Genomic DNA, 24,478 nt, shown 5'->3' on the forward strand with positions numbered 1-24,478 from the left:
AATCTTGCAACGGAACATTTTTAAAGCACAAATCACTTCTATGGCACTCGTTATGGTAATTTATTTATTCATATTTAAAACGATTTGTTAAAAGTTTGTACATTGATATTACTTTAAGGGTTTATTGTTTTTTTTTTAATTTATATTATAGTGAAATCCGAAGCCACTTTAAGGATGGAGTAAGGCTTGACGCTTGATTTTATAGCCTAAGTGCCCTATCTCACAAAACCTACTGATCATTTTTGGTTATTTCCCCATGCGCTCTTTCTACCGAAAGATTAACGGCTTCACGTATGATTTCCAGAACCCTAACCTGACGACGCGAGTATTGACCGCTATTCAGGACTACCTAACATTCCACTAACAAATTCTAAGCAGTTCCAACTGCTTTCCTGCAGATATATCAAGTCTTTTCGGTACATTTGCCCCATCTTACTGAATTACTTCAATCTGGGAGAGTCATTTGGAATGCAGTGAGATATAATTTCAACAATGCTGCAGACCAACCTTGGATTAAGGTGCGCCATTTAAGTGCTAATGGGATGCAAAAATCTCCTATGTCTAACCACTCGTCCTGCATTTCTAAACTCATTGCATGGATCTTATATTTATCATTCTCGTCTTGCCGAATAAAAGACTTCAATATATCCGTATCTTGGACTTTCTTATTTGATCCTAAACCTACTCTGTTACTTTGTGCTCCTATCATAAACTGCTTGTAGAATTGAATCTTTGACTTTAGCTCTTGGGCATCTTCGTCTTTAGGGAGCGATGTAACGACGTTATCATGGGATTTCCCCAGGATATATCTCTTGGAAATCCAAAAGTCCAATCATTGTTCGAAACCTAAGGTTTAAAAAAATTACCCAAAAACATCCTTACTTGGCTAGCGCTGCCAAAACTATTGATTATATTAAAAAGCAATGTAGTACCATATGTCTTACTATCGTCGTTATCTCACAATAAATGGTTCCTTTAACTTTTTTTAAATTTATTAAAACGGCTTCGCTTCATGCGTGAGTGAACTACGTGGTGGCGCTCATGAGGGATGAGGAGGTGTTGGCTACTTCAGAAACGGTTGTAGCCGGAAAATAATTTATTTGTAATACTTCTTAGACTAAAAAATTTTTGTTTAGTTACTTATGCGGACGGCTTTATAGTCGGTATATAGATTATTTAAAGTGAAGATGCTGCAACGTAAATTGCTTTATACATATATAATTTTTTGACAATTTAAACATTTCTCTTCGAAAACAACTCTTATCTTCAAGCGGACGCGATCGCGGGCAAAACCTAATAAAATAATATTTACATAACTTAATTCACAATAATATATACTAATTTTATTAGAGAATATGGCTGGCCATTGTAAGACTGGTATCCAATCCTCAAAAATATAAAATAAGACAACAACAAATAACGAGACCTCAAAATATAGCGCATGTTTTTTTTTTTGACACTTAATGGATTGAATTGAATAATGATTGATAATCGAATAATTAGTATTGTATTAATAAATAATAATTATTTTTTATTTTTCTAGGGGCTAAATATATCTTGTTTTTTACCCATCACCCAAAACCTATCACCTCTACTAAATTAGTCAGAATCCGTTAAAAAATTTCTCAATGAGAAATAAATATTAACGGATGAAATCTAAGGTCAAAATTTTAAAATTAAATTTTTATTATGATAAATATAAATTATATATTCATATATATATATATATATATATATGAATATATAATTTATACATATATATATATATATAGATTATAGGTAGAGAGAGGAGCTTGGACAGTAGAGAAGAGCGTTTAACGCGCGTCAGATAGGGGCCCCTTAAACCTACAGCTGGGTCGCAAGTCCCAGGCACTGTTGAAGTTCCTCTCCCTGCAACGCGATGGACCCGGCACTAGCATGGTGAATCCATGGAATGCTGAGAGCTTTCATCTGTAAATATAACAATCAGTTTCATATGAAATTACTTTATTAGAAAAATGAAAATTACAAACACACAATGACTGTACTGGTAATATCATAAACATATCTTTTCTCGACCACCTTTATCGATAGTATGCTTTGATTGGTTTTTGCCATCGATTTTCAACTGATGGTTGATAGTCATGCTAAAAGTTATTCACGATTTTGTTTTTAGTAAATCATTGTATATTATATTTGTTAAGAACTATCTTCATTATGCATTGGATAATGAAAAAAAAAAAATTCCGTGAAGATTTTCTGATAATCACAAATTTGAAAACGAAAACAAAAGTGACCTTCGAAAATATAAAATGACTATTTTTTCTTAGCTAAAGGTGCATTAAGAAGATATGAATACTATGTATTATTTTAATAAAATAGTATTAATAAACCAGAAAAGGTAAACGGTATTTTGAAAAATAAGCTTTCCTTTCATAGTGACAAGTGACATTTCAACTGTCTTGATCCAAATAGCCAACTGTCAATAAGCCACCACTTGCCAGACAACATCTAATATCCGAATAATAAACAAACCCGTCTAATTTGTACAGACAACAAATTAATCTGCAGTCTTTATCTCGACGTGCGCCAGAGCGCAAGTTAAAGGTGTTGTTGAGTTTATTGAAAATATATCACAATGAGTATTATTAAACAAGTTCTTTCTACATTTATAAGTAAGTTGATATATTAATTTTATTTTAAGTCTTTTCTTCATTAAAATAAGTTCCAAGGAGTTTTATGTATTACAATATTTTTTTTATAAACGGTTTTTAAACCTTAACTATTCTTGATATAAAAAGCAATACAACTGATTACAAATATTGTAAAATAGAATATGATATTGTACCAGTTAATGACAATGTCCACCATACCTTAGTTATTGCTATTTTAATTTATTAAACTAACCCCAGGGAAATAAGTGACGAAAATAAACGAATTAAATATTTCATAAATTTGGAAAAAATCTATTTTAATAGTAAATAAAACAAAAATAACAAGACTATCAATAGAAATATTGCAATAAGTTAATAATACATATTATCTATAAATCAGAAGTCGATACATTTTTAAATATACATAATATTTATTACTTCTTGGAAAAAAATATTGTTTCTGGAGAAAATTTAGAGATTGCTTTATAAGAAAATTGATGAAATAAAATAAAAACTTTAACTTTACTTAAAAGTATGTCATTACAAATAAACGAACATCGCCCTGGTATTATCGTTGTTTGGATAAAATATCACATTACGAGTGACGATGCTGTCTTGGCGAAATGAACACCCGGTCTCTTAAACTAGAATATTGAAGATACAGCACAAGCAATGGAATGGCATTGCTATCCTGCCATCGGGGCAATAATACAGTATAGGTACAGTATAGTATAGTGTAGTTTAGTCTTAGGTATAGGTCAGAAATTTTATCTTTTAGGTGTTTTATTTATTTATCCGAATCAACGAACGTTGCCGAGGACACACTAAGAAATCAGTGTAACGAAAAGCCAAAAGAAATAGATGTAAGTAGTGTAAACAATTTCTAAGTGTTGCCAATCCTTATTCCACCATTTTCCATCCACTCGAATATCGTAACTCTAGATTAAAAAATAGTTTAGACAAAAATTATAGGTTTGATGTTATAGACGAAAAAAGAGATTTAGACGGTAAAGTGGCTGACATTGACACTTTCTGTAGAAAGTAGATCACTAAAGATGCTACCGGACTTTGACAGGAATACTTATGTTTATAACCAGTTTTGATAATGGGTGCGATGAAAATATTTCGAACCGGGTCACTGCCATGAATTGACAGATTTAGCTATGATTCATTACATTTTTGGTGCTGATTTAATAGACTATTATTATTGAATACAATTTGGTAGTTAGTGGTAGGTAAACGTATAGTCCCTCACTTTCCGTCTGACGCAAGTTTTCACCGGGCACGGCTGTTTCGGTGACTACTTGTGTCGGGTGGCCAGGAGAGAGCCGGGAGGAGGTTGCCATGAGTGCGGCGCTGCGGTGGACTCAGCCCAGCACACCCTCGAGGTGTGCCCGAGATGGGCTGCGCAGCGCCAAGACCTTGTGGCGGCGCTCGGCGGACTGGGCTTGTCGCTTTCGAGTGTTGCGGAGAAGATGCTTGAGAGTAACAGGTCCTGGATGGCGGTGCCCTTTTTCTGTGAGACGGTTATATCCACGAAGGAGGCATCTGAGTGGGAACGGGAGGTTGCGGCTGATGCACCCTCCCTCTGCAGACGACAGACGGGGTGCGCCGGAGGCGATATTTGCAACGCCTCCAATGGCGCCCGTGCACTCCGGGCTGGGGTCGGGCCGGTAACCCGGCTCCTGTGAAAGCCCGGCGTCGTCGGGGCGATCCTAATTGCCGGGATCGCCTCCTTTCTCCGAGGGAGTAAGTCCGGTCTTTGCCAGGACCGGCCAGTCGCTGGTGTGCCCTGTCGCTGACAGATCCGGGATGCACCAACATAGCGGCCGATGGCTTTCGCAGTGGTTTTAGTGAGTAGGGACCTGCCCAGGTCGAGTCTCACACATCCTCTCCGGCCTCACCAAGGCCGCTGAGACGGCTCGTAAAAAGAGTTTCCCTGCGTCATCAAAAAAAAAAACAAAAGGTAAATGTATAGTGATAAATTTCAGTTTCTCAATTATACCTGTCAATACCCTTGATCTTTCCAATGGGCATATTAAGCTATGGCAGACCTTCATACTTCCGTATTCCTTTATGGCAACCGAGTGAAAATCGTTCAGGTATATGGAAACAGAATGCCCGAAGTTCGATCGCTACCTCATCTATGAAAAATCATTCTAGCAACTGGATGTTAGCCATAATACTCTTATACTTTCTAATATAAACAAAAGTTGTGTCCGGGAGCTTTCTCGCTACTATGCCACATGAGTGTTCTCTACAGATCGAAGCTATCTCTACACTTAACATCAGCGATGAAATTATAGGGGGGCCACTGAAATTCACAGAAGCTAGAAATTATTTTAATAATTATGCATCACTAGAGGCTGACAAGATTCCTCACATGACACTGAATACACTGAACCCTAAAAACCTACAAAGATAGAATACCAGTCCAGAACCCAATTAAATCGGACCAGAGAGATACCATATCATATCTCACCACGATACTTCTGTATAAAATTAAAATTGGTACTGCTGCATTTACGTAAATAATTCTCATTCAAAGTCATCTGACGAGAACGAAAATTAAAGTAACATAATGATGAGATCTAAGACTGTCTCGAGTATTCATTTAAATGAAACTAATATTTTTTGGATGGCTAAGCGATTTTAATTACTTTAAAAAACTATATACTACCGACGGTTCGGTTACTTTGCAGCAACCATGATCACGGGAGTCTTGTCAACATTAACACCTTAATTCAAATTAGTTTAACAAATAATCGAATAATTATAATTAACTATTTAGGTATTCCCTAAAAATGAACTTTATGTAAATTTTCCGTATTCTTTCTCGTAATATTTTTACCTTTACAATGATAAAATCTATAAAAATCTGAACGATAGTTACCGTCAAAGATAACGAATAAGTATTATATATATATATATATATATATATATATATATATATACAGGAAACATAAAATGCATAGTTTTATCGTACATTGATTGACTACCTAAAATTTCGGACCCTTCCACACCTCGCAGCTTGCGCCCGTTATTTAGTCTAGTCGAATCACGGTGACGTACTAAATTTATTGAGCGTTATTTTGATTTCGCTATGTCATATAAATATAATTAACATGATGAAATAAAATATTTTACCTAACTTTTTTTTACAGTAACTTACACATGTACGACCTTGGGTCTACTATTCACACTACCATCTTCTACTATCAAGCTCTTTAGTTCAGAGAACACGCCACTAAACCGAGTTATGACACAGAGTGAAATTTCACTTATGGGAAGTATTTCGCCTGCTAGCACGCTTATAGTAACCCTATTTAGTGGTTATCTATTGGACGTATTAGGAAGGAAGCGTGCCTTAATTATTTTATTTTCGCCACAATTGGTACGATTTTAAAATACCCAGTAGATGTCGTTGAAATCTATCTATAACATATTGTGTTCCAGGTGAACTAATGTTTCATTTTTTTTCAGCTGGCCTGGATATTATTGGTTACAGTAAAAAGAGTTGAAGGGGTTATTTGTGCGATGTCTCTCTGCGGTCTTGGTGGCTCTATATTTCCCATCATTCCGGTCTACATCAATGAGTTTTCTGAACCATCCATCAGAGGAGCCCTGAGTTCCAGTGCTGTAATCTTCCATGGATTAGGAATGTTATTATCTTATGGGCTAGGTGGTATGGTACACTATAATACATTGAACTATATAGGACTAAGTTTGGCCGTCATTGGTATGGTATTGATCTTCTTTTTAAAAGAATCACCCTTGTATTTAATGAGGAAGGGTTTGGATAAGGTAAGGTTTATTCTTTTAGTGAAATCGAAAAGTACTAGGTGTATCACAGGAATATATGCTGGATATTACACGTTTCAGGAAGCTGCTAAATCCATTGCCTATTATAAAGGAGTTGAGCTTGATTCTATAGAAGTCATAACACATCTAGAGAACTTAAGACAACTTATAAAAAACAGTGACATAAAATTAAGTATGACACATTTTTAAAAATAGCGTGTTAATAAATAACGGAAGCTATCGATTTTCTTTAACAAGAATATCATTACAGATGACATCCCCGAAATGGAGAACTTAAATCCGGAAACGAAAGCAACTCGGAAAAATGTATCAATTTTAAAATTTTTCGGTAGATATGATAACGATAATAATAAAAGAATTAATATTTATTTTACATTTACTAGTTTTAAATATAATATCTTATTTATTGAAAATAATTTTTTAAGAGGGTTTGTTGCATTTTTAGGAAATTCACCTTCTTCTCGTCGTGCATTTATTGTACTACTCGTTCTTTTCACCACATGTGTATTTCAAGGCTTGACTGTAGTACAAGTATACGCAGACCCACTATTTGCGAATGCAGTTCCGAGCATGTCATCAACTGTATCGTCCGTTTTATTTGGCTTGACAATGATAATAACTGGCTTCTTTGAAGCCCTCTTAATCGAAGCAGTTGGCCGAAGAGTAAGTAATACAGTTAAAGGATATAATAAATAAAATTAAAATCATCATTCAATCTATTTTTTTCAGGCGTTACTAATAGGCTCTTCACTTGTCACTGGTCTGTTGTGTCTTATTTTAGGGACCCAAATACAATGTCAGTGGGGTCCAGGCTGGTTGACAGCAGGTTTCATTTATATTTATGCCATGACTTATACTTTTGGCGCTGGTGTAGTACCTTACGTTTTAATGGGAGAGGTATTTCTTCCTCAGGTAAATTGCATATTAAATTTCTTTAATAATTATAGAAATATTAAACTTGAAAATAAAATGCTGTTTGCAAATATATTTTATCACAGTCTTCTCGCTTAAACTCAATATCAAGTGAAAAATGTTAAATGTTTTTTTCTCAAGCAGAGGACGTTTAACTGATTATTAAATTAAAAGAAAAGTGTGAATATCACATACGAAATCTTTAAAACCAATATTGGGACTAAGTTATGAGTTTCTATAACAAGATGGAACCGTTGTAAAAAAAACCTGGAATTTGAGTTAGATTCTGAGGGGATTTTGATTTTGAAGGTATTTTCAGTAATAAAAAAAGAAGATTAGAAGTGCAATGATATAGACGGAAAATAATTTACTGATTGATATAATATAAATAGTATATTTTCTTACCTTAATTTTTTTTGGTTAATTGTTGCAAAATGTAAAACAATATTCTCGTTATGTTAATAATGACGAATTGTAAACTTGGATACCCGGACATTTATTTACACTCTAATATTTCGTATATGTCACAAGTCAGTCTCGCCTTAACCCCGTCTAATCGCTTATATACCCCAAGGCCTTAAACGCGAAGACTTTTCGAATATATCTGAGTACTTACGATTTTTAATTTAATCTTATTTCTTTTACACATCTTACATTGTATAAAATATGTTGGTATTGTTTACTCCTCTTATGTTTCAGATCAAAAGTTTTGCCACCACCTTTATTTTTGAGTGGTCTTATTTTTGTACCTTTATAATGCTTTTTATGTTTAATCCACTCTTCAACGCTTTTGGTAAGTATTGCACATTGAAATTTCAATATCTTTTTAAATATAATTTTTATTGTTCGTGTGTGTCTGTGTGTGTGCGTGCGTGTATGTGTGTGTGGAAAACGTATGGACTCTCCTAAATAATATCATTTAACCTTTTCTTTGCAGGTCTGGGAGCAATCTTTTTTATTTTCGCCGGTTTTTCTTTCTTCACGGCGGCATTCGCCTTCTTTTATCTTCCAGAAACAAAAACCTGGTCAGTAGATGTAATTCAACAAAAATTTATGGAAAGGAAAATATTTTAAGTAATTACTGTTATATTGGACTTAGGAATTTTTACTTGAAATCAGTGTCGAGTGAATTAAAATAAAATAATGTGACGATTCTTGAGCATAAAAAACCATGAGAATTAATATTTTAAAGAACATTGTAGATATCATTTTATATAACATAGATCTAGGTAAACTAATTTATAATTTCTACATAATTATTTATATTTGTTAAGAACTCTCTTTCAACGATATTTTGTTTCTTATATTTTTATTATATATAATTTATTTTGTGAAATACTTTGAAGGCTTTGCTTATATTTATACCTTTTGTTTTTAATAAATCTTAATCATCCAACCTGTATTTTTTGAATATGTATAATTGTGACGTAGGTCTTTAAATCACAGAATATTTTAAACACCTTTTCTTAATAGCGTTGGCATTTGTGAATACTATTAAATAGCAATTCCATTTATCAATAAATTTTTAATTCTAAAAGTAATAAACATTTGTTTTAACAATATAGAATTAAATACATTTCCTATCTATATATCATATTTCCATTGGGATCTCCAACCTCCTACGATAGCAACACACTTCAGGATGATTTCAAAGGTGGTAGAGCCTAGCTGTAGTCATGTAACTACAGATCGAACATGGGATGGCTCGACCGGGGAGGTACCACCCACTCACAGAAGATCGGCGTGAAGTAGACTTTAATGGCTGCGTTTCGTCCGATGAGTGGGAAAGCCGGTTGCCCTTTACCTAATCCCACCTTCTCCTGATATTCCCTTATTCCCATCCCTCCCTATTCTTGAAAAATCAAGGTTGGCAATCTTGGTCCATGGGCGACGGTAGCTACTGCCTACCAACTAGGCCGTCTTCCCATTTGTCACCTTTAACATAAAAAAACATATTTCGAGACGCGTTGATATATCCCAACGCGTTAATAGTCAAAGCGTGCAAAGATTTTCCGGTCTGCACACTCCCCGATAAGTAAGATGTCCTTTTGAACACTGACGACAAAATAGCAAGCGACAACACAGACATGAAAACCCTCAGGACAAACCAGCATACACCGTCTTCGCCAGCGAAGACCATATAACGGTTCATTCATGTTGGACCGGCGTTCTGTCATCGGAGGACGTCATGCAGTCGTATCACCTGATGAGGCCACCCTTCCTTCAACGAGGTCCTATGTAGAGGTATGGCCTTTTAATGATACCTTTGGGGTGGTAGCACCGTCCCCTACCCCGAGCTCTCCAGGCCCTAATTTAACGGTTAGGTTCCATCGGGCCACCCACTCCTTCTGGTGACGCTGACAAATCCATTATGACTAACAGATACAGTCAAGTCGAAACTAAATTTACAAAACTGGTATAGTTAGTCTGTCCTCGGATTGGACCCAATACAGAGCTCTCAGCTCCCTCCAAAATGATGTTCACATAACTATAATAATCATTGTTTTAGACACTGCTATTACAGCTCTCCCTTTGCTATAACTTGGATACAATTATATACATATGTTCACTAGTGAGAAAACAAATTAGATGCAGAGTAAACAGATTAACATATATCACTCAGATAACTTCCTTTTAGATTTGAAATATATTTTGGTTAATCAAATATAATCTTGCAACGGAACATTTTTAAAGCACAAATCACTTCTATGGCACTGGTTATGGTAATTTATTTATTCATATTTAAAACGATTTGTTAAAAGTTGGTACATTGATATAGCTTTAAGGGTTTATTGGTTTATTTCAAAATTAAAGATCTGATTACAATCCACATGAGATATGGCATTCAGGGACATGATATTACGTTCATGCTTTTAAAGATTTTCCTTTAAATATTTGATTAAAATTTAAAATGAACTTACATAACTTAAGACCAAAATTTGATTTAGAAATTCTTCTTTCGATTCCTTTTAATGAAATATATGTATTTATTGTTTATTCTAATATATATTTATTAAAAGAGTCAATCATAATTTTTATTTATTAAATGTATTTTAGTGAATAATAACATCAATATACTGAATTCTATGAATATTCATTGTTTTACTCACTGTATCCGTGACTTTGCCCTTTGTATTGTACTTTGGGCAGCATTTTAAAAGAGCTCTTATTTATTTCGTATCATAATAAAGTCGTTTCGATATTTAATGGTTAGCATCTGATAAAAATGTTTCTCTATACACGATATTAGACGTTCGGCCATTGGACATCAAAACACACAACTCTTCGCATTGCTAACAGGGACAGAGCCACATAAAGTTATAAAGCCAGGTATATTTTTGTCATATACCTTCTACGTATAGAGAGCAATTACATTTTTACTTTATATAATATACATATAATACGACTGTATACACTAATAAATAATTCGCAACAGTTAAGAGAATTATCAACATAACAATTAAATTCTAACGTCATGTTTCTATTTCTTAAGAATATTTATTGTAATTAACCTTACATTTATGAATAGAGTGAATTAAAATTTCTTTTTCATAGGATGAGAAATTTGACCCACGACTCTTTTTTGACATTGCACATTTAAACGTAACATTTAATAATGCTTTGTTGACTTTTCATCGCGGGACGTAAATATTTCGACAGACTTTTATATTTTTGGAAATTCATCAGTAAATGCCTCGTTTTTATTAAAAAAACATAGTTTGATCAAACTGGGTCGAAAATATTGAAATTATATTAGTTATTCCATCCTTGTTGTTTTTTTATTTTTTTTTGTTTTTATCAAATATTCTCATCTAAATTTGTTTATAGTATTGAAATTTGCCTTCCTTCCTGTTAAGAGTTTCTTAAGTATTAATATATGCAAAGTTTTAGTGGTAATGAAAATATAAAATCTGACATATTGACAAACAAACAAATATAAATAAATTTAAATATCCGCATTTCATTATTCCACTTTCAATCAATCACTATTATTAGTTTTAAAATTAAATACAGTTTTTAATTAATTATTATTTAAAAAAAGAATAGCAAAAAAGAGTAACTGTGAAATATTAGAAAAGTCCTATTACTTTTCGATTTTCATCAACATTAGTCCGTGAAAAACTATTTTAATACCCTAAAATCGACAAATATTCTTAAGTAGGCGGTGGCGCTGGCATTTATAAATATATATATCTATAAATAAACAATTTTTTCCTCCTATATATAACATTTTTTTCAAATTATAATTAAAGTAAATAGTTTTTTTTTTTGGGTAGAATATTTAAGTAGTAATGAAAATTTATGTCAGTAAAATCTATTGCGACAAATCTGCCGCTGCTCGTCACTCTAGCGAACTTCTTTTTATTCAACCACTTGCACAGAAGAACCATTTTATGTAAAACAACATAACTTAAATAAAAATCTTTCTTTTAACAGTCCCAAACATGTTTTTAATAAAATCTTAAAATAACAAAAATAGCAACTGTTATATATAATACAATTAAACATTCCATATATAACTCTCTAAATTAACCTACCCTCTACCACTGAAGGTCTACCGTGTGTAATTAAATACCTACAAATACAATTACAAGAGGGGGTCCACAAAAAAAATTATTGCATAGAAGATAGATTGTGGACGATCATACATACAATAACTGTGGATACATTATTGAATTTGTAATTATTACTTTTAAAGAAAAATATTAATAACATTGCAAATTTGCAGCATCTCTTATATGAAGGCTTCTAAATATTTTCTAAAAGATAATTGTGGAAATGTAAATATAAATCACTTAAAAGAAAATTAAAATAAGTTTTAAGAACTCATTGATATGATTAATGATTATTCTTTATTATATTTAGAATAAAATCATTAGTTAAATCCGAGTCATATTTAATGTTCTAATAATATAATTAATTAATTAAAACATACCCAATGAATGAACTCATCAACGAATTCTTGAAAGTTTACAGTTTGTTTCTTTTCTTTTTTTATTTTACATTTGGAATGACAGTATTCAAAGAATGAATTTTGAATTGACTCTAGATTTTTTTTATATCTAAAATGTTTACCACGATTTCGTCTTATTAATAATTTTGTATATCACTATGAATATATAAATCTTAAACTTATTATATGTGAAATATTAATTTAAAAAATGTAGTTGTTCACTATTTCAAAGGTAGTTTTTTTTTTAAATTCTGTAATAATTTGAATTGTTTGAAATTTGCTTCAGAGACGAAACCTCTTAGCATTCAATGGATTCACCGTGCGGGCGCCGGGTACATCGCGTTGCAGGGAGAGGAGCTTCAACAGTACCTGGGACTTGCGATCCAGGTAAAGGTTTAAGGGGCCCCTATCTAACGCGTGTTAAACGCTACTAACCTACTAGGGCTGCCTTCGAAGTACGTTCCAAGAATGAATTGACGTGAGTTCTGGACAGGCCCAAGTCTTTTAGTAGGTTGTAGAGAGATTTAGCCGTTATACCTCTCGCTCCCACTTCTACCTCGTATAAATCCACGACAAACCTATTTCTAGTGGGTTCGATAGTAAGCTCGTAATATTTGTTGACCTTGATGGTATGATCTTTGGGAATGTTGGTTACCCAAGGAACCGTAAGCTTTATCATCACAACGCGGTTTAAAATTCGCGAATACATAAATATGTCTGGTCTAGAGGCCAACGCACAAATATCCTCGGGGATTTTGTATTGTTTTTCATACGTATCCATCATTATAGTTCAATCCGAAGCCACTTTAAGGATGGAGTAAGGCTGGACGCTTGATTTTATAGCCCTTGTGCTCTATCTCACAAAACCTACTGATCACTCGTTTTTGGTTATTTCCCTATGCGCTCTTTCTACCGAAAGATTTACCGCTTTACGTATGATTTCCAGAACCCTACCTGACGACGCGAGTATTGACCGCTTTCCAGGAGTACCTTGCATCCCACTAACAAATTCCTAGCAGTTCCAACTGCCTTCCCGCAGATATAGTAAGTCTTTCGGTACCTTTACCCCATCTTATATATATATAATTTCAGCAATGCTGCCGACTAATCATGGATTAAGATGCGCCATTTTAGTGCTAATGGGATGCAAAAATCTTCTATGTCGAACCACTCGTTCTGCATTTCTAAACCCATTGCATGGATCTTATTTTTATCATTCTCGTCTTGCCAAATAAAAGACTTCAATATATCCGTACCTTGAACTTTCCTACTTGATCCTAACCCTACTCTGTTACTTTGTGCTCCTATCATAAACTGCTTGTAGAATTGAAGCCTTGACTTTTGCTCTGGGGCATCTTTGTCTTTCGAAACCTAAGGTGTAAAAAAATTACCCGAAAAAATCCTTACTTGGCTAGCGCTGCCAAAACTATTGATTATACAATAAAGCAATGTCGTACCATATGTCTTACTATCGTCGTTATCTCACAATAAGTGGTTCCTTTAACTTTATTTAAATTTATTAAAACGGCTTCGCTTCATGCTGGAGTGAACTATGTTGTGGCGTTCATGAGGGATGAGAGGGTGTTGCCTACTTCAGAAACGGTTGTGGCCGGAAAATATTTTATTTTTAATACTTCTTAGACTAAAAATTTTTTATTTAGTTACTTTGGCGGACGGCGTTATAGTCGGTGTATAGATTATTTAAAGTGAAGATGCTCCAACGTAAATTGCTATATACATATATAATTTTTTGACCAATTAAACATTTCTCTCCGAAAACAACTCTTATCTTCAAGCGGACGTGATCGCGGGCAAAAGCTAATAAAATAAAATTTACATAACTTAACTCACAATAATATATACTAATTTTATTAGAGAATATGGCTGGCCATTGTAAGACTGGTATCCAATCCTCAAAAATATAAAACAAGACAACAACACACAACGAGACCTCAAAATATAGCGCATGTTTTTTTTTTGTGACACTTAATGGATTGAATTGAATAATGATTGATAATCTAATAATTAGCATTGTAGTAATTAATAATAATTATTTTTTATTTTTCTAGGGGCTTAATATATCTTGTTTTTTACCCATCACCCAAAACCTATCACCTCTACTAAATTAGTCGGAATCCGTTAAAAAATTTCTCAATGAGAAATAAATATTAACGGAGAAAATCTAAGGTCAAAATTTTAAAATTAAATTTTTGTTATGATAAATATAAATTATATATTCATATATTTTTTTTTTATTTGAAAAGGAACAAGAAATTTATATTTTATAAATTTCACTGTATTTTGTTTATATAAAATAGATAAATAAATGTACACAAGAATATTCACTTGTGTAAGGCTGTATTAACAGCTACTGTTATAAATAAATAATGATTTAAATTGTAAACCTAATTGGCATGTTGAATTTTTTAACTCTTATTTATATATAACAGTTTTCTGTGTTATATATATATATATATATATATATATTTAGATTATAGGTAGAGAGAGGAGCTTGGACAGTAAAGAAGAGCGTTTAACGCGCGTCAGATAGGGGCCCCTTAAACCTACAGCTGGGTCGCAAGTCCCAGGCACTGTTGAAGTTCCTCTCCCTGCAACGCGATGGACCCGGCACTAGCACGGTGAATCCATGGAATGCTGAGAGCTTTCGTCTGTAAATATAACAATCAGTTTCATATGAAATTACATTATTAGAAAAATGAAAATTACAAACACACAATGACTGTATTGGTAATATCATAAACATATCTTTTCTCGACCACCTTTATCGATAGTATGCTTTGATTGGTTTTTGCCATCGATTTTCAACTGATGGTGAAGATTCTGTGAAAATTTTCTGATAATCACAAATTTGAAAAAGAAAACAAAAGTGACCTTCGAAAATATAAAATGACTCTTATTTCTTAGCTAAAGGTGCATTAAGAAGATATGAATACTATGTATTATTTTAATAAAATAGTATTAATAAACCAGAAAAGGTAAACGGTATTTTGAAAAATAAGCTTTCCTTTCATAGTGACAAGTGACATTTCATCTGTCTTGATCCAAATAGCCAACTGTCAATAAGCCACCACCTGCCAGACAACATCTAATAATAAACAAACTCGACTAATTTGTACAAACAACAAATTAAACTATCGTCCGTTTCACTTACAAATTAATCTGCAGTCTTTATCTCGACGTGCGCCAGAGCGCAAGTTAAAGGTGTTGTTGAGTTTATTGAAAATATATCACAATGAGTATTATTAAACAAATTCTTTCTACATTTATAAGTAAGTTGAAATATTAATTTTATTTTAAGACTTTTCTTCATTAAAATAGGTTCCAAGGAGTTTTATGTATTACAATATTTTTTTTATAAACGGTTTTTAAACCTTAACTATTCTTGATATAAAAAGCAATACAACTGATTACAAATATTGTAAAATAAAATATGATATTGTACCAGTTAATGACAATGTCCAACACACCTCAATAACTAAGGTATGTTTTTAATTTATTAAACTAACCCCAGGGAAATAAGTGACGAAAATAAACGAATTAAATGTGTCATAAATTTCGAAAAAATCTATTTTAATAGTAAATAAAACATAAAAATAACAAGATTATAATACAGAACTATCAATGGACTTGTTGCTAGTTAATCAATTAGTCAGTAATTAGTCAATAATACATATCACCTTTAAATCAAAAGTCAGTCACTTTTTAAATGGTTATGTTAATTTATTAATTAATTTTTAATTTACTTGCAATAAATTATTGTTTCTGGAGAAAATAATTGAGATTGTTATATAAGGAAAATTCATGAAATAAAATAAATTATGTGACTTTACTTAAAAGTATGTCATTAAAAATAAACGAACATCGCCCTGGCAATCTCGTTGTTTGGATAAAATATCACATTACGAGTGACGATGCTGACTTGGCGAACTGAACACACGGCTTCTTTAACTAGAATATTGAAGATACAGCACAAGCAATGGAATGGCATTGCTGTCCTGCCATCGGGGCAATAATACACTCTTAGGTATAGGTCAGAAATTTTAACTATGTAATATTTAATCTAATAAACATATAGGTAAGTTTCGAAGTTTTGCTGGAACCTCTAGCGGCTGTGAAACGCACCCTACATAATTCCCGCAGTCGGTAGGATAAGTCGAAGTAGTCATGATACGTCTTGAAACCAAAATCGTCTCCAAGCGGGCCATATTCAGCGGCTTACACTTTTAAGATTTTTATACTCGTATATTTATGCGAATCAACGAACGTTGCTGAGGACACACTTAGAAATCAGTGTAACGAAAAGCCAAAACAAATAGATGTAAGTAGTGTAAACAATTTCTAAGTGTTGCCAATCCTTATTCCACCATTTTCTATCCACTCGAATATCGTAACTCTAGATTAAAAAATAGTTTAGATAAAAATTATAGGTTTGGTGTTATAGACGAAAAATGAGATTTAGACGGTAAAGTAGCTGACGTTGACACTTTTTATAGATTATTAAAGTTGCTACCGGACTTTGACAGGAAGACTCACGTTTCTAACTCAGTTAATAATGTCTGCGACCAATTAGTATAACAATATTTCGAACCGGGTCCCTGCCATGAATTGACAGCTTTAGCTTTGATTCATTACATTTTTGGTGCTGATTTAATAGACTATTATTATTGAATACAATTTGGTAGTTAGTGGTAGGTAAATGTATAGTAATAAATTTCAGTTTCTCAATTATACCTGTCGATATCCTTGAATTTTCCATTGGGCCTAATAAGCTATGGCAGACCTTTATACCTCCGTATTCCTTTATAGCAACCGATTGAAAATCGTTCAGGTACATGGAAACAGAATACCCGAAGTTTGAATGCTTATCTATGAAAAAGTATTAGAGCAACTGGATTATCGCTCTAATACTCTTACATTTTCTAAAATAAACGAAAATTATGTCCGGGAGCTATCTCGCTACTATGCCACATGAGTGTTCTCTACAGATCGAAGCTATCTATACACTTAACATCAGCGATGAAATTATAGGGGGGCCACTGAAATTCACAGAAGCTAGAAATTATATTAATAATTATGCATCACTAGAGGCTGACAAGATTCCTCACATGACACTGAATACACTGAACCCTAAAAACCTACAAAGATGGAATACCAGTCCAGAACACAATTAAATCGGACCAGAGAGATACCATATCATATCTCACCATGATACTTCTGTATAATATTATAGCTGCTAAAGCTGCATTTACGTTAATCATTCTCATTCAAAGTCATTTTAAAGGAACGAAAACTAAAAGTACCAAAAAAAAAAACAAGAACCACGATAGATAAAAAGAGCATACTAATGCCGAATCAAGTGGATTGAAAACCCATGAATCTGCACCAGCAACATTATCGCCGAAACTCCTCAAATAGTTGCTGCTATGGGGACTAGTCCCCTGAGAGTATAGACTCAGACTATTAAGCAACTGCTGTCACTTCGACCCCAGTTATACTTAGCACATTATATGCAATACCTATTGGGCAACCGCTGATGCTGCCGAGCTACCAGGTCGTCGATGTACGAGAAACTCTAATTTAATACTCAATGTCAGTACTCCAGACAATATATTTAGTAAGGTTCAATCATCAAGAGACATTCAATATTTGATCTAACATCGCTCATTATTTTTTATCAGAACAGGTTTTAGTTGTAACTTTTAATTATAAATATATTATAGGAAAAGTTTAGTTTGCTAAAAATCTCCGGTTGTCATTAACGTAATTAGTATATATACATTTGGAATTGTAAAAAAATTAAGTAGAAAATTGTGATTAGTTCCAAAAAAAATTAATTTGTTTGGGAGATTAAAATAAAACCCTTTCTCTCGTAAATTTATTAGCAATAGTTTATAAAAAATAATGTTTTATTTTGAAAGAACATATTAAGATCCATCTCATCACATATTGAAATAAAATCTGACCAGTTTGTAAGACTTCCTTATCTTAATTCAAATTAAATAAATAAATCAACGAATAATTATATATAGATGTTTCTTAAACAGGATTATATGTTAATGGCTTGTTTAAATATTAATGATTTGTATATATATATATATATATATATGACATCGCTCACCTTAGGCACCATAAAATGCATAGTTTTACCGTACATTGATTGACTACCTGAAATTTTGGACCCTTTCTCCCCTCGTAGTCCACGCCCGGTATGCAGTCTAGTCAAATCACGGCGATATAAAGAATTTATTGAGCGTTATTTTGATTTTGCTACGTCACATAATATAACATGATGAAATATGATGAAATATTTTACCTAAAATTTCTTTTTTACAGTAACTTACACATGTACGACCTTGGGTCTACTATTCACACTACCATCTTCTACTATCAAGCTCTTTAGTTCAGAGAACACGCCACTAAACCGAGTTATGACAGAAAGTGAAATTTCACTTATGGGAAGTATTGCGTCTGCTAGCACGCTTATAATAACTCCATTTTGTGGTTATCTTTCGGACTTATTAGGAAGGAAGCGTGCCTTAATTATTTTATTTTCGCCACAACTGGTACGATTTCTAGATACGTAGTAGATTTCGTTGAGATCTATCTAAAACATATTGTGTGCCAGGTGCAATAAATATTTCTTTTTTTTCAGATGGCATGGATAGTATTGGTGTCAGTAAAAAGGGTTGAAGGGGTTATTTGTGCGATGTCTCTCTGCGGTCTTGGTGGCTGTGTATTTCCCATCATTCCGGTCTACATCAATGAGTTTTCTGAACCATCCATCAGAGGAGCCCTGAGTTCCAGTGGTATAATCTTCCATGGAATAGGAATGTTATTATCTTATGGGATAGGTGGTATAGTAGACTACAGTACATTGAACTATATAGGACTAAGTTTGGCCCTCATTGGTATGGTATTGTTCTTCTTTTTAAAAGAATCACCCTTGTATTTACTGAGGAAGGGTTTGGATAAGGTAAGGTTTATTCTTTTAGTGGAAGCGAAAAGTACTAGGTGTATCACAGGAATATATGCTGGATGTTACTCGTTTCAGGAAGCTGCTAAATCCATTGCCTATTATAAAGGACTTGAGCTTGATTCTATAGAAGTCATAACACATCTAGAGAACTTAAAACAACTTATAAAAAACAGTGACATAAAATTAAGTATGACATATTGCTAAAAATAGTGTTTTAATAAATAAGGGAGCTATCGATTTTCTTTAACAAGAATATCATTACAGATGACATCCCCGAAATGGAGAACTTAAATCCGGAAACGAAAGCAACTCGAAAAAATGTATCAATATTAAAATTTTTCGGTAGATATGATAACGATAATAATAAAAGAATTAATATTTATTTTATATTTATTAGTTTTAATTATAATATCTCATTTATTGAAAATAATTTTTTAAGAGGGTTTGTTACATTTTTAGGGAATTCGCCTTCTACTCGTCGTGCATTTATTGTACTACTCGTTCTTCTTACCACATGTGTATTTCAAGGCTTGACTGTAGTACAAGTATACGCAGACCCACTATTTGCGAATGCAGTTCCGAGCATGTCGTCAACTGTATCGTCCGTTATATTTGGCTTGACAATGATAATAACTGGCTTCTTTGAAGCCCTCTTAGTCGAAGCAATTGGCCGAAGAGTAAGTAATACAGTTAAAGGATATAATAAATAAAATTAAAATCATCATTCAATATATTTTTTCAGGCGTTACTAATAGGCTCTTCACTGGTCACTGGTCTGTTGTGTCTTATTTTAGGGACCCAAATACAATTTCAGTGGGGTCCCGGCTGGTTGACAGCAGGTTTCATTTATATTTATGCCATGACTTATACTTTTGGAGCTGGTACTGTGCCTCACGTTTTAATGGGAGAGGTATTTCTTCCTCAGGTAAATTGCATATTATATATCTTTAATAATTATAAAAATATTAAACTTGAAAATAAAATGCTGTTTGCAAATAAATTTTATCATAGTCTTCTCGCTTAAACTCAATATCAAGTGAAAAAATGATATTCGCAATGTTAAATGTTTTTTTTTTCTCAAACAAGACTAAAGCAGAGGCCGTTTATCTGATTAAAAAAATAAAGATAAAAGTGTGAATATCACATACAAGAGGATTTGGAATTTGAAGGCATGTTCTGTAATGAACAAGGAAATACTATAAAAACTTAGGAAGTGCAATGATATATACGGAAAATAATTTTTTGTTCCATAGTTCTAGCAAAATGTATAAAAATATTCTCTTTACGTTAATAATGACGAACTCTAACTTGGATACCTGGAGATATATTTACACTCCAATATTTCGTATATGTCAAGTCAGTCGTATCCATACCCCGTCTTATCTTTTAAATAACCCAAGGCCTTTATTGCGAAGACTTTTCGAATATATCTGAGTACTTACGATTTAGAATTTAATCTTCTTTTTATTTTTATTGTATAAAATATATTAGTATTATTTACTTCTCTTATGTTTCAGATCAAAAGTTTTGCCAGCACCTTTATTTTTGAGTGGTCTTATTTTTGTATCTTTTTAATGCTTTTTATGTTCAATCCACTCTTCAACGCTTACGGTAAATATTTCACATTGAAATTTCAATACTTCTTTAAATATATATTTGCGTGCGTGTGTGTGTGGATGTGTGCATTCGTATGTGTGTGTGTGTTTTGTGAAAAAGTATGGACTCTCCTTTCTTATTTTAAAACATATTTAAAATATAAATATTAATTTAATTTTTTGTTTTCAGGTCTGGGACCGATCTTTTTTATTTTCGCCGGTTGTTCTGTCTTCACGGCGGTATTCGCCTTCATTTATCTTCCAGAAACAAAAAAATTGTCAGTGGATGTAATTCAAAAAAAATTTTTGGAGAGAAAATTATTTTAAGTAGTTATTATTATGTGGGACTTATTAATATTTACTTGAAATAAGTGTCGAGTGAAGTAAAATTATATAATGTGTGACGAGGCTTGACCTTAATAAAATATGAGAATTAATAAAATAAACACGACACTACCTCATTTTGTATTACATAATAATTCTAGGTAAACTAATGAATTATATTTATATTTATAACAATTTTTTAAAATAAATCTTAAGTATCCAACCTGTATTTTTGGATTTCTTATAATTGCGACATAGATTTCTGAAGTCATAGATTATTTAAAACACTTGCCTTATAATCAAAAGTAATATCAATTCCATTCCTGAATTCATTTTTAATTATAAAAGTAATAAAAATTTGTTTTAACAATATAGAATTAAATACATTTCCTATCTATATATGTCAATATATATGTCGAAGTAGGTTGTGGCTAGAATTATAGTAAGGCATTAAAATATAGATAATATTATTATTAGTCCTCAATTGTTTTCCATCTAACCACAAGTTGGATCTGACAATTTATTTAAATAAAACTATTAATTTGACTGTTATAACGTGAAGTGCATAGGAACGACATTGTTAATTTCTAAAGATATTTTAATTATATACTTCATTTCAAATTTAATTTTATTCTCAAAGTAATATGATGTAGTGTAAAAAATTACAATGCCTTAAAAGTAAATTCATATGTATTATGTTATTTATTATATTTCAAAAACTTTAAATCTAATTCACACACATATCTAGGATACAGGAAATGAGTAAGTAGGAATGGTTTTAGGGTCCACTCTGCAGATCATCTCGTTCTTGAGTCTGAAGCCAGCAGTAGTTTCAGAAGATGTACGCGTTATATGTGACTTATAGGGTTTGGCTTCCTTAGAGACAGTTATTAAACGGTCGCCATAGATAATATTCAAATAGTAGTCACGTGGAATATTATCGGCTGCGCCAGGCCTGTTGTATTCAAGGTACAGACTTTTTTTTACGCTTACCTTATTCAAATATAATTGATATGTAATTATAGAAACAATTACAAATATTAATACAATTTTGAATTTTAATACAAATGCCACCCAGGAGGCTCTCATTATTATAATGACAACGATTGATTGTTTTAATTATCGCAAAGACGCCCACCTAGAAGATTCTTCAGAATATGGACCTGGGAACAGCGCTAGGCACCGGATCAGCGGTATTTAATGATGACTCCGTCATCTGGACCGATGTTACTATTTAGTTAAGAAGAATTGTTCTCACAATAATTTAAACGTATTATAAAGTATTGTACATATATAATATATAAAATATTCAAAATGTCTAACAACTAACAACTGACTTCTTAATAATAGTCAGTGTTTTAGACATTGATATTATTGCTCGCCCTTTACTATAATTTGAATAAATTAGATGCAGAGTAACTGATTGACATATATCACGCAGATAACTTCCTTTTAGATTTGAAATATATTTTTGCTAATCAAATATAATCTTGCAAGGAAATATTTTCAAAGCACAAATCACTTTTATGGCACCGGTTATGGTAATTTATTTATTCAAATTTAAAACGAGTTTTTAAAAGTTTGTACGTAGATATAGCTTTAAGGATTTATTTCAAATTTAATGATCCTATTACAATCCATATGAGATATGGCATTCAGGGAAATGATATTATGTTCTGCTTTTAAAGATTTTCTCTTCAATATTTGACTGAAATATAAAATGAACTTACATAACTTAAGACCAAAAATTGGATTCATAAATTTTTTCTTTCGATTACTTTTGATGGATTGATTTTTTTGTAATTCTTATATATATTTATTAAAAGAGTCAATCATAATTTCTAATTAAATTCTAATAACATTAATATATTGAATTATATGAATATTCATTGTTGTAGTCAATGTACCCGTGACTTTTAAAGCAACATTTTAGAGAACTCTTGGTTTATTTTGTATCATAATAAAGTCGTTTCGATATTTAAAGGTTATCATCTTACAAAAATGTTTCTCTATACTCGATATTAGACGTTCGGCCATTGGACATCAAAACACAAAACTCTTCGCATTGCTAACAGGGACAGAGCCACATAAAGTTATAAAGCCAGGTATATTTTTCTCATATACCTTCTACGTATAGAGAGCAATGCGCTGAATTTTTACTATATATAATACACATATAGTACGACTGTATACACTAATAAATAATTCGTAACAGTTAAGAGAATTATCAACAAAACAATTAAATTTTAACGTCATGTGTCTATTTCTCAAGAATGTTTAATGTAATTAACCTATTTTTCTAAATTTTAGTATGTAATCTCTATAAACAACAATTTCATAGATACTGTAGTCGTGTATGAAACCTTTATCAACGTTTAATTTTTTAAATTATAATTATACAACTGAATATTTTGGCAGATTAAAAAAAAAATATTGTTTAACAAAATCTGTTTGATTCATTACGGTTCATTTTCACCAAACAATGTTAAATAAACGATGTCTTGTCAAAGTATTTCATAGACTGTTAGATGTATCGAGCGTGTAATGTGTGTTTAGGTGCCTTAACCAGGCAAGAACATTAATACCTGCTCTAGAGGTCCGTCAAATGGCTTACGGACTGCTAATCTATTGTATAATCGAAACACAAATGTCAATTCTAACCCTGATATTTGTAGCCATAGTAACAGCAGCTGTTTTTTTTTTATTTTCAACCATTTCCTTACATCTATTAATAGAGTGAAATAAAATTTCTTTTTCATATGATGAGAAATTTGGCCCACGACTCTTTTTTGACATTGCACATTTAAACGTAACATTTAATAATGCTTTGTTCACTTTTCATCGTGGGACGTAAATATTTCGACAGACTTTTATATTTTTGGAGATTCATCAGTGAATGCCTCGTTTTTATTAAAAAACAGAGTTTGATGAAACTGGGTCAAAAATATGGAAATTATATTAGTTATTTTTCAACTTTTCTTTCTATGTTTTATCTTTTTTTTCAAATTACAATTAAAGTAATTATTTTTTTTTTGTGTAGAATATTTCAGTAGTAAAGAAACTTTGTGCCAGTAAAATCTATTGCGACAAATCTGCCACTGCTCGTCACTGTAATGGACTTCTTTTTATTCAACCACTTGCACAGAAGAACCATTTTATGTAAAACAACATAACTTAAATAAAAATCTTTCTTTTAACAGTCCCAAACATGTTTTTAATAAAATCTTAAAATAACAAAAAT

General features: G+C 32.2%; 2 protein-coding genes across 5 annotated transcripts; both read left to right on the forward strand.

Moving 5' to 3' along the window:
• Positions 1 to 2,503: 2,503 nt before the first annotated feature.
• LOC116775146 (facilitated trehalose transporter Tret1-1-like) lies at positions 2,504 to 10,458 on the forward strand. The gene is made up of 8 exons (XM_061524655.1): positions 2,504 to 2,654; positions 5,798 to 6,027; positions 6,117 to 6,627; positions 6,706 to 6,783; positions 6,901 to 7,118; positions 7,185 to 7,367; positions 8,067 to 8,160; positions 8,305 to 10,458. The coding sequence occupies exons 1-8, from the start codon at positions 2,618 to 2,620 to the stop codon at positions 8,439 to 8,441; spliced, it is 1,488 nt and encodes a 495-aa protein (XP_061380639.1). The 5' UTR covers positions 2,504 to 2,617; the 3' UTR covers positions 8,442 to 10,458.
• A 4,996-nt stretch (positions 10,459 to 15,454) lies between these two features.
• LOC133319567 (facilitated trehalose transporter Tret1-like) lies at positions 15,455 to 21,460 on the forward strand. 4 transcript variants are annotated; one of them, XM_061524652.1, is made up of 9 exons: positions 15,455 to 15,611; positions 18,676 to 18,905; positions 18,995 to 19,315; positions 19,394 to 19,505; positions 19,583 to 19,660; positions 19,778 to 19,995; positions 20,061 to 20,243; positions 20,836 to 20,929; positions 21,104 to 21,460. In XM_061524652.1, exons 1-9 carry the CDS (start codon positions 15,575 to 15,577, stop codon positions 21,238 to 21,240), a joined length of 1,410 nt encoding a protein of 469 aa, XP_061380636.1. In that variant the 5' UTR covers positions 15,455 to 15,574; the 3' UTR covers positions 21,241 to 21,460. The 4 variants fall into 4 exon arrangements, with proteins under 4 accessions (XP_061380636.1, XP_061380635.1, XP_061380638.1 ...); XM_061524651.1 differs by having other exon boundaries at positions 18,995 to 19,505; XM_061524653.1 differs by lacking the exon at positions 15,455 to 15,611 and adding an exon at positions 16,057 to 17,931 and having other exon boundaries at positions 18,995 to 19,505.
• The last annotated feature ends 3,018 nt before the right edge of the window (positions 21,461 to 24,478 follow it).

Source organism: Danaus plexippus, chromosome 25, assembly GCF_018135715.1.
Source record: "Danaus plexippus chromosome 25, MEX_DaPlex, whole genome shotgun sequence".
NCBI lineage: Eukaryota > Metazoa > Arthropoda > Insecta > Lepidoptera > Nymphalidae > Danaus > Danaus plexippus.